This window comes from Acipenser ruthenus, chromosome 19, assembly GCF_902713425.1.
Source record: "Acipenser ruthenus chromosome 19, fAciRut3.2 maternal haplotype, whole genome shotgun sequence".
Lineage (NCBI taxonomy): Eukaryota > Metazoa > Chordata > Actinopteri > Acipenseriformes > Acipenseridae > Acipenser > Acipenser ruthenus.
Window position 1 is genome coordinate 20,605,479 of NC_081207.1, and position 12,096 is coordinate 20,617,574.

At 38.1% G+C, this 12,096-nt stretch overlaps 1 protein-coding gene across 4 annotated transcripts in view; it reads left to right on the plus strand.

The window, feature by feature from the left end:
• The window catches only part of LOC117424307 (centrosomal protein of 89 kDa-like), a 123,713-nt gene that overhangs the window by 56,595 nt on the left and 55,022 nt on the right, over positions 1–12,096 (plus strand). The window contains exon 19 of one of the 4 annotated variants that reach the window (XM_058992581.1): positions 476–558. The exons of the other annotated variants lie outside the window; for them this stretch is intronic. Coding sequence (XP_058848564.1) covers positions 476–496 — 21 coding nt within the window. The 3' untranslated portion in view covers positions 497–558. Of the gene's footprint in view, positions 1–475; positions 559–12,096 lie in introns of those variants that run through there. 4 annotated transcript variants of the gene reach the window in all.

A 12,096-nucleotide genomic window follows, 5' to 3' on the forward strand; every position in this document is an offset into this window, starting at 1 on the left:
ATTCCATTAATCTTGCAAGTTGTGCAGTTCCATTTGTTATTTAGATAGTGTTGCATTTGCTTGGTCATTTCGTTTTGCTATTTCAGCTGAGAACTTTCCTTAACATAATGTAGTACCAGATATGTGTTAAAATAAATACATGTTTGCTATAACATGCATTTCTTTCAGAACTGCACAAGCTGTGTAGCTTTAAAAAAATAAAAATAAATAAATAATCAAACTAACATAAAAAAAGAATGAACATATTGTAGTAAAGAAGTCTCTCAGATCGTGTAGTGATTTTGTGGACTAATTATTACTGCAGTGTCATTTAAAGCCTGAAAATGTACACATCGTTATTGTATTACTTTAATAGTTGTGCATTACTGTAAGGTAGCTGTTGAACAATATTCTACAGAAAGTCACCCTTGTAGCATTTGCTCAGACAGTGTATTAAGTGTAATGTGTGTTTTTTTTTTTTTTTGTTTTTTTTTAGTTGGGCATTGTTAATAATTAAACAGAGCAGGGCTCCAGCCATCAAGAATGTTATCGCAAGAACAATTGAAGGGCCAGATGAACTTCTATAATGAAGATAAGGAAAGCAATCAGATTGAGTACTAATGAGGTTCGATTTATTTTCTTGCCTGTAGGGTAGTTTCTTGGTCCACTTTTCAGTGCTACTGTGAAAATACCATTCCAAACTGACCCGAAGGATACCTATCTATCAGGTAGTGTTGCATGACCCAGTGAAATGACTGCATTCAGGTTTTAAGTGGCTCATTCAAAATGTCACTTTGCCACTGATTGTAGCAGTCTGTCTGTCTGTCTGTCTGTCTGTCTGTCAATCTGTGCTTAATGAACATACTGCCTTGAATTTCCATGGATTTTCTCCAAACTTCTCATAGGTAAAAGCTTAGCCTCCTTTCAGATTTCGTTCGGGTATAATCAGATTGATTTTGTACACATTTAAATCTACAGATTAATCCCTATGTGCACACACTGGTGAATATTTGATAAAATGTTTGTCTGATAACAAAGTGACTAGTAGTGAAAGAATCTTGTTTCTCATAATTTGGTGCCTCTGCCAATTCCATTTCCATTGCCCTGCAGTGAATTATTTTTCCACAACAACATTGCAAAGTGAACAACCACCCTATATTCTGCATGATTGTAAAACAATGGGTAAATACTACTTGTCGTCTTGCTGTCTGTTTTACTCATGGGCTTTTTAATCAATTATTAGTTGCTCCTTAAATCCCTTTTAAGGGCTATAGTTTGTTAAAAGCTTTATTGATTCAAGTACACGTACCATTGATCTTGTAAATTGGTCACCCCAATAAGCACTAAATCTTTAACAGGTGACTTTGGCTTTAAGGTGTTGGAGCAATTAACACTGTAAATGAAGTTAGCACAGTGGCTGCTATATTTCTAAACAGCATTGACAGCATTGAAGACATTGAGAAAGACATTGAGAAAGATTTCTAGTCAAAACGTTTGTCACTGAATGTATTTCTGTAGCCTGTTTTCTGTAGCCTGGAATTCTGTAGCCTGTTTTTTTCACAAATCAGTGGCCTTCCAATCTATGTTTCGGACAAGCTGGGTTAAAGAGGTCTCTATTCGTATTGCTGTACATCAGAAGACTAATATTCCAGCTGTAATTCACAGTGGTTCAGTTAAATACATTTGCCTTCTAAACCACATTTACTATAGTTCAGTCTAACAGGTGGAATCTCTCTGCCATTCACTTTCATTGGGATTGTGAATCCTGTTAACCTGCAATAAACAGAATAACACAGGTTAGTATGGATAGAAAATATGGTACAGCTTGGATAAACAAGTGTCATAAAGAGTCTGTTGACAGCATAGCAACAGCAGCCTGTCGCTAAGCTGAATGAATGAGTCAGTAGAAATCAGACTCTGAGTGTGTAGCACTTAACCTTTTGTATTACAAACTGGGACCTTTAAAAATAAATAAAGACGAAAATGTTTTTCATATAATAGCTATAACTATTTTATGACAAGCTGGACAACAGTCTTCTTCGCTACTATAAAGTTTATTCGCTCTGAAACATGTTTTATTTTCGTACAGTTGACACGCCATGTGTGTGGGGGGGGGGGGGGGGATCGATCCATATAATTCTGTTGCAAGAAAATCACTAAAATAGAAAATATTTTTGTAATGGGTTTTGTGTATTTTCTGTTTAGCTCTACATTATAGCTCATGATTGAGTGTTCAAAGTTATGATTTACAATAAATTAAAAAATGCTTTGCGAGACACCTATTGTCTAATTTTCTAACTGTTTCTTTTTAGTATTGTGTTACATAAAACTGGTTTAAAAACCGTACATCTTAATGTTGTGCTGTTGGTCTGGTTCTGTCAACAGTAGAAAGCCTCTTTTTCCATACCCAAACAAAGCACTTCAGGTTCTGCAGCTTTGGTCTCGGCATGTACAGGTACAGTAAATCCATAACATTGTTAAAATCCTCTTGCTGTCTGTTTATCTTGTGAACTCCATCAATCACAGATTAAGTATAAACAGCAATATCAACTTCTTCCAAGGACACTCTCCAAAGGGATTAGGAGTTAATTTTATGATCTCTGCTCAGCACAATAAGGGATTGATTCAGAAAAGGTCAATTTTATGAAACACATTTTCTGAAAAGTACATTTCTCAGCGTCCCACTTCTGAGTTTTGAGTTGAGACATGACATGTTTTAAAAGCTGGATGTTTTTCTTAGGTTACTTACTGGGTAGCGTCAAGCTGGTTAGCTGGAATGTACAAAATGTATTATTAACAAGTGTATCAGTAGGTAAAGGTGAGCATCATGCAGCACTTCTAAAATGCTGTCATGGATCCTAAGGTAAAAAGGGTTAAAACTTTTAGAAACCAAGTCAAGCATGCAAACATATGCCATTTTTGAAGGCATAAGCTAGCATTTGTCAACTTGACATTGTGGTGGGTTTGATAAACCTTTACCCAGTGGGGATATGCCACAGCTGGATTTTTTTTACAACACTGGTCATTCTGCCTGGATGGCACTGATATGTGGTTATTCTGTGATTACCCCTAAAAACAATTGCTAGATGCAATCCAAGGGGATTCAACAGTGCTTTAAAATGCTCGGATAAAATTTAGTGTCCTAACCTGGTGGGTTGTAGGTTGATAAAATCAACCTCTTGGTTTGATATAGTTGTATCTTAAGGTGACAATATAGGAAATATTTCTTGAACTCAGATATCATGAAAATAATTTTGAAGCTAAAGGTTAACTTTTGAGTTTAATGAGCAATTCATGAATCATGCTTTTTTATATACACAGTAGGATAGAAATGATACTGTAGCATGAATGGAAGGAAGACTATCAGTACACGGTAAAATGAGGACAGCCTAGTCTATATTCAAAATAGAGTCTTTATGTAGGTCTCAATAGCACTTTTTCAGGTTCACAATACAGTACATGATACACCATTGATTATGACATCAGTCTTGGCAGACACTACTGCTGTTTTTAAATAGATTATAAGTCTGATTTTACAGACCTCGATGGATGGACTGCTCAAGCAGTTTAGTAACACCTAGCAAGGAGTTTGAGTGGGGTCAAATCTAATTGCTTAAGACAGACTTATAACAATCAGCACAGGGTTACGTATGAGTTTCTTTAATATCATTCACGCTGAGTTTTTCAGATCTCTTGGCTGGTGCCCACAGGGAGAAATATTGTCTGGGTAGTTCACCTCATTGATAGTTCAGCAATCCTTTCTGGAAATGTTATTTGTTTAGATGAAGAGAGACAATTAGCTAGACAGCAGAACAAAAGTTGCCCATTGATCTTCAGCCTTCCAGATTGGTAAGGGGGTTGCAGAAGATGTTTTTAAATCAGGTAGCAAAATGCCAAAAAACAAAAAAACATCTGTTCTAACACTAGCAATAGGATAAAGGGACACCATGGGCAGACAGGACAACTATTCTGGAGGAATGTATGAGAATTCCTAAAGGTTGACTCAAGGAAGTTAGGGTGGAAATATGCAAAACAGCCATCAAGTTTACAATTGTTTTGGCTGATGTGTCAAATCTATGTACTTGATACTTTTGTCTATTCAAGAGTTTGAAAAGACGACTTGTGTACAGCATTATACCATTTTTTTTTTAAGGGAAAACAATACAGTCAAACACATTAAAATTTGATATTCAAATTTCTGGTTTTATTAGCCCAGCTTCTTACCCTTGCTTTATATAAGCATGTGCACTTAGTCTGATTCAGTACTGGTATCATTGACAGTGGAGGAGTAATATTTTCCACGGCTAATGTAGTTGATGACATTAGGTCCTTGATGAATAACATGAGAAATGGTGTCCAGTGAGGTAGTATTTATCATACTTCTCTGCAGGTATCATTCTAACAAGGTACAGGCAAGTCGGCCTATATTGTGAATTTTGAAATGAAAATGGTTGTGAATGACCTTGCAAACACGGTCAGACAAGTGAATGCTTCTAAACCAGGTTATCTCCGGCCTGATGGAAGAAATATTCGATTTGATAGCACTGCCAGAAAGATATCTGGCTTAGTTATCGAAGGAAAGCCATTGCTTCGTATGCTCAACTAGCCACTGAAGCGGAACAGCGAGGATGGAGAGTCCGGGTTTACCCAGTGGAAGTGGGTTGTCGAGGATTTGTGGCACACTCTACAACCCAGTTTCTCAGAGACGTCAGATTCAGTGGCCAAGAGTTGCGTCGCACAGTGAAGAACTTATCAGAAGCAGCAGAGAGGAGCAGCAACTGGCTGTGGTTGAGACGGAAAGATTCTGGCTGGGGATCTCAAGCACAATAGAAAAAAAGAAACGCTGATGTACAGGTAAGTAAGCTGGGCTGAGTTGAGTGGGGGACAGAGGGGGGTGATGCTGGGACGCCAGAATCACCGTCGAGCCCTCTTGAGGTGTCGTGGGCTAGTCGACGAAACACAGAGGATGGAAGGTGCCCACTTGAAGACCCCAGAGATGTACCCTACTTAGCTCAATCCAGACGGTTGTCATGCTGATGCGCTGAGGAGACCGCACTATGGTTGATCCCCGGAGCCTGCATCGCAGCCGTAGTGTGTGCTGATGCGCTAGGGAGGCAATAAGCTAATCCCTGGAGCCAGCATTACACTTCAGCCATCAACACCAGACAGAAGGATATCTACATCATCGTATGGAAGGAAGCGCAAATGGATGGAGACACATATGGATCATATTAGTTTACTGTGAAGCTACGTCTTATCTTGGCGAGAGCCAAGTTCAAATCAGCATGAAGTTTTAACATCTACTCCTCATGTAATGGAAATCATTATGATAACTGTATTTAGTCTCTGTCATCGGGCATCGGACACCAGTCTTAGGAGTCATTGTCTGGCTGGATTGTGAACCATTTTAATTTCAATTTTTCTTATGAAAGTTTTAGCTAGCTGGTGATTAGAAGGGTTTGAAGTATTGGGGGGGGGGGGGGGGGACACTGACATATTAGTTAAAGTGATTGCAAGAGAGATGTCTAGTAAATTAATTAAAATCTAGCTTCAGGAAGTCCTGGTCTATAGTGGGCATGCGATGAGTGTTTAATTACTAATTTTTTTATTTTAGAACATTTGAAGTACAGTAGTAGCTCTTAACACAGTTGGTAAAAAGTTTGGACTCGCTAATCTCAAGCAGTTGCCGATTTCTCCGTTACTTTTAATCTGGCCTCTTGGATTTTTTTTTTTTCTGGCTCATCAAATCTTCTAACTGTCTAATGCCAACTGCTGTTTCTCAAATGTAGGAATTTAGGAAGGATGTTGGATAGCATCCATGCCCTACGCCCCCTTGGTGTTTGCTTCCATCACAATAAACAACACAATAGACAGGGTACAAGCAGTGTATTGAAACCGCTCTGCAGTAAATTGTGACTTTTTTTAAAACAGGAAAAAACCTAATTTCAAGTTGAAGCTCTGAAAAGTTTTATCAGAATTTGCATTTGTTTCTCCCTTGTGTTATAGATATTTGATATACTCAGGCTTTAATAAATTGTGACGCTATTGTCTGGGACTCTGCTGGATTTGATAAAATAGAATGTCTGTAGGGTGTCAATTGTTCTAAATACTGATGTTGATGTGTGTTCCACTTGTGAATTCAGATGGAGGTTAAGCCTGACCCCCAGAGGTGAAAGACTAGCATTAACCCTTTTGCTACATTGGCCAGGTCAGATGTTGTCTATTGTTGTGTCAGTTTTTATTGTCCATTGGAACAGTGGGAAAGCCCTTCACTATAACTGCACTGTCCCTCATTTGACTAATTTGTTGAAGATATCCCCAGTGACAGATACATTATGGAGCCGGTCGTATAAACATCCATTACATTTTACATTGTTCTATATATCTGGAAAGCCATTATCTTTATATTAACATAAGCATTTTGCATAAGTTACTTAGAGTATTAGATTCTGGGGATATATGGGAGTGTCTGTATCTCTGCAAACCACACTCTGTAAACAAGTCAATATAATTTAGATACACTTATCATTAAACTAGTAATTGCTATTCTCTATTATTCAATACATACTGTTGATATGTCACAGTCTGATAGCTGTGATTTTGAATGTATAGCTGTGGTGGGGGATGTATGTTACTGACATACCTGTTTTATTATGCTAAATTCGGACATGATATCCCTGCTGCAAGTAAGGGTGCGTTTTTTGTCTTTGTTAGGATGGGCAATATAACAGATCTCCTAGTCCTAGAGGGTTGATAGTAGGCACTTGGATGTCAGATATTTCTGTATCTTGGAAAATTGCTAATGTCTCATGAAGGACAGTCTCAAAAGCCATTGCTCTAACAGCTGGTTTTACAACCCCTGATTAGCAAATATTATTCTAACAAGAATAACCTTGGGAACTAAGCTTGAATGGCCATTTCCTTATTTAAATTATAAATGATAAAAATAAACTGTGGTAAGTTTTTTGTGCTGTTTGTTGCAATTTATTTGAAAAAGGAAAGTTAATGCTGAATGGTTTGCTCAGAGGTGTTTTGTTGATTTTTAATTGCACCAATTGCCTGTTCAGGAGCCTGGCTGAACCCCGCTGTAGGGATTATTTCTAAACACAAAGTCTCAGGGTGGTTAATTAGCAATAACAGAAGCTACATCCGTGTTCATTAAACTGAATGCTGAAAACTAATCGTGTGCAGGGGGGACTACTGTATGTATTGTTTCTATTGAAAGCCTACTGTACAGTACTTACTGTTGCTGTGCTAATTCACTAGCCTTTTTTCTTTCATGTCTGGAGGGCTGGGTTTGAATCCACGGCAAAGGGCAAGAGAAATGTGCTTTGGTATTCTCCCATCACTAAACCAACACACAATGCAGCCCAATTGAAAATATCTGCTTGAGAGAGATCCAGGATTGAACAACAGTGGTGTCCTGGTCTGGACTGAGGTGTGTTCACTTGCAGAGCTATGAGGGAAGTTCTCATGGAGTCTGCAGGTGAAGACACCATGTTATCCCACAACGGGACACTTTAAAGTTTTCCATATGTCTAGCGAATCCCTTGTCCAGTTGCAACAAAATGTGTTAGTTATCTTAGTAGGGGTGTGCCAATACTCTTATTTTCCGAGTTATTGCCATTAAGAGGTATTTGTCGGCAGGCATTAAATAAATTCATTCAATAATGTGTTGATTTCAAAATCAGAAAAGCTGACGTTCCATCTCCTTTACAATTGAGTACTAATCAATGACCAAAAAAAAATAATAAAATGCAGATTTTGGAAGCAGTTTTTTTCTCTCAGTACAGAGGCAGTGATCTCACAATAAAAATATGTTTAAAAACTAACAAATGCAACTGATTAGTCACGTAAATGTGACCGTTCCTTAAACCGAACTCAAGAGCTACCGCTGTGGAAACTGGGATTTTTATTTCTTTGTTGAGTTTAATCAAATCTCTGATCTTGCCCAGAAATACAATCCCACAATTCCGGCAAGACAAATGATAGTTTATAAATATAAATGAGTTTTAGTTTGTTTAATCACAACAGGTTCTTGTGGCACAGTGGTGAGCAGGGTACAGGTGTAGGAGTGATGCGTGCACAATGAAAAGACAGACAGTGATAAGTCAATCAGAAAGTGATTTAATTTTGTAATCCAGGTCTGGTAACCAAACAATAAATCCCAGGCAATAACAGCAATGTGTATTGCATTGTTGTAAATAAAGGGTTTGTAGTCCCAGATAATAAACAGTCAAAGTACTCACACACTATACAAACATGGTCACCAGTCCTGGATGAGTGCTCTTGTGCTCATGGTGTAAATACAGTTTATCGTGATACAAGTGCAGTGATGTCCGGGTTAGTACTGGCATCTGGCGACAGCTCCGGAACATGTTAGCTGTCTACTAATAATAACAATTACTGACAAACAAACAAAACACTCACGGTACAATAAACACAATACGGGCCCTTCCGGGTCATTCCTTAACCATAAACAAAGGAACAGATCACGTCGCTCCATCCCCTATTTGTACCGTCATGCATGACCCCTTTGTAAACGATTGTAGCCGCTCCTCCAATCCGCAGCTGCCACATCGTTTCCCTTCTGGGTCGATGAGTTAGTGCACCGAAGCTCCATCCTCTTTCTAGATGACTGACTTACTTTTAACCCTGGGAATGAATCGTCAGGCCAAGCAGTCCAGGGTACTCTGTTCCCGTTACTTAGCGCCCTCACAGGTCGGAAGGGAGATTTACCACCAAGGATAATTCTATTTCTGTCACAGTTCTATATTAAAAACACTGTCAGATTGTGTTTTTGATTGAAACAAGAAAAACCAATGAAATGCATTGTTTTGTGTTGACTAATTGACACATTTTATTCCATTTAATTAATACCTAACAACTTAATTTCTTAACAGTATTTACTCAGTGGTATTGGCACACCCCTAACCTTAAGCTCAAGTTATTGAATGTGTCATCTCCAGGTGTGTTAAGGCTATTTGTCTGTCCGCCTGTATGTTTTTCATATATCTAGAGAGCTGCTTGTCTGTTTGATAGGTAAAGAATATTCTTTGGATTTTGCAGCTTTCTTATTAATGGTATGTGCTAATAAGTGGGTATTTGGAAGCTGTCTTTGTATGTTCACCTGTCTGTGTGTCTGTCTGTGTGTGTCACTGTAACAGGGCGAGGTGCCCTGTACATTGTTTTGTTTATTTATTTTTAGATCGGGGTCTCCCCCTCCGCCCCTGTGCAGATTGTTTTGTGTTTGTTTATTTTTATGTCGGCGAAGCGCTGTATGTTTTGTTATTGTTTTGTTTAAATGACGGCGTAGCAGTTTGTTATTATTTAGTAACGTGGATGGGAAGCCCCATCCACATGGTATTTTAAAAAAACTCGTGCAGAAGGTGGCCATCTCCCGAATTAATTAGGTGATTTAATTTGTTGCTAATCGGGAGATGGTCACCTGTTATAAAAAGGCTGCAGGTCTCCAGCTCCGGGTGGGTGTTTTAGGAGCGGAGAGAGCGAGAGTGGAGAGAACTGAGAGAGAGAAATTTATTTAAAAATTAAACATAGGAACAGTGAAGGCAATCTGCCCAGCCTGACCTGTATTATTATTTACTTTTGTGTTTGAGATTTGTTTTTGTTTAAACCTTTTATTTATTTTTGTTTTTGCTTAATAAAAACGGCAGACGCCACCGGCATAATGGAAATGTTCTGTGAAGATAGATTGGGTGGCAAACTGTATAATTGCTTAGGGTCTTTGATAACTATGCATAGCATTTATAAGAAGACATTTAACAGTGAATGTGGGTCATGGTGTTGTCCCAATTTTTTTTCTGCCTGATATGTAGTAGAATTAAAATTTAGACAAACCATTTCACCATGAAGATATAAGTTTTAATACCGCCACTGTTTGAATATTAAATGTGAACCAAATCTGTCCTTTTACTTGCTTAAAAACATTGTTACCTGTCATGCAGTCCCATTGTCTCAAAGTTTTGAAAGATCGCAAACACATCAATGTACTTTTATTTTAAGACATCTGGCACTACAGTAGATAGAACAAATATGTGCTGTAAAATAATAAATACATGTGGAATCACTTTGTTAACTACAAACACTTTTTAAAGACAAAAATAAACTTCAAAACAGACTCTAATAAACAAGTCCCCTTAATGATTTAAACAGGTCTACTCTTTAGATCAATTGAGTAGACCCCTTTATCTTTTGAGTTTTTGTTGTTGTTGTTGTTGTTTATTATTATTATTATTATTATTATTATTATTATTATTATTATTATTATTATTATTATTATTATTATTATTATTATACATGCTATTAGATCACTTGAGGTTGAAATCTATCCCGCATCCTTTAACCTACACATATTGTACAGACCAAAAAACAAGGCACAGATGCTAAAAATGTGTTCACATGTACTTTGTAAACGTGTGGTATTGCAACATCTTACACAAATTATTTCATTATCCCAGTTGGAATGCATTGAGTTTAAGTGAAATCAGTCACTTCTCCTGGAGATAGTGTGTTATCGTCTGTCAAGTAGTTTTTTTGGGAGGGGGAGTTATTTTCATTAAAAAAATATATACATATAAAAATGTTCTTTGCATTTATTAAACATTGACTTTGCATTTATAAACCAAGCTGGAGCTGCCATCATGTTCTGATGATTCTCTCCTGGGAATTGTTCTCCCCTTATCAAATGGTGAATTATACATTATGCCTTTTTGTACCTTTCCTGGGAGAGCAGAGCACGCTTACTGATTTTATTTAAATGAGTGACCAAACGTCCACCCACATATGGGTGGTTCTTCTGAGGGATATCTCTACTGTCTGAGGGATGTTCTCAGCTACTCTTCATGGATACGAAGTTCAATTGAACCTCTTTGACATCCTGAGCATTGGAATATTGGAAGTTTAACCCATAGAGTATTTTTTTTCTTGTCATCTTGTTGTTTGTTAACAGACTCTTCAACACAAAAAAGCATTTGTGTTATTCATGAAGGACATCTTCAGATCTCATCTGAAAGTTATCTAAGTGTTTGTAGCTATACATTTTCTATGCCGTGCACAACCATTCACAATATGGATCTCAAATGTGTAGTTATGAAAGAAGCTTATGCTTTAGAAAACACATATTTTCATGTGTGTATGTATATATATATATATGTGTGTGTGTGTGTGTGTGTGTGTGTGTGTGTGTATATGTATGTATGTATGTGTATTTATACATGTGTGTGTACAGAGGCGGGTTTGTCAATTTTGTGGCCCCAATCAAAGCTCAGTTTAGGGGCCCCTCCTTCTCTACCTGTCATGACCATTTTAGCGTTACCACACACATCAGTGTCTACCACAGTCCTATGTCATTATACGGGTGGGCTACAGAACCGACAGTGCACTTGAACTAAGGTGTTCTCATGTAAGTTAAATAGGAGAGTGAAATACATTTTCTTACCTTCTAGTAGCTCTTGCTGCAATCCGAATCTAACCATCCTGGCTTTGACTTCAGTAAAAGCTTTGATTATGTCCTCCATATTCAATGATCTCCGGACTCTCTGCTCAACAGAGATCATTGCTAAACCTTTCAGTCTTTCCTGGGACATGGTTGACCACAAGTACGTTTTAATCAGCTTCAAGGAGGAGAAACTCCTCTCACCTGAGACGACAGTGACGGGCAAAGTCAAGAGTAAACGCAGGGCAATGCTCAAATTGCCATACAGCTCCAACCGATTCTCCTTGTAGATGTAATCCAGCATTTCTGCTGGAGAAGAAATGTGACCTGGAAAAGCAATGACAGCTGCCCTCACTTCAAGGACCAAGTCCTGGCTGTCAATATCCCCTAGTGTCTGCTCCAGGTTCCTGCATGACTCCTCCAGTGTGTCTTCTTGAACGGCTTTCTTCATGTTATCTGCTGAATATAAAAATCCAAACAAAGAAATTTTGGTCCACCTGTGTGAACCTCTCACTGACACTATTCAGTGCTATGTCAACCAGGGGAAGGAAAAAATCTTGCTTAAAGCGGTGTTCTGGTGTGAATTGAGTTTCCTCTGTGCCCTCATAGAGGAATTGGCGAGTTGTTCTTCTCTGTCTCTCCACTGGGAATGTCATGTCTAT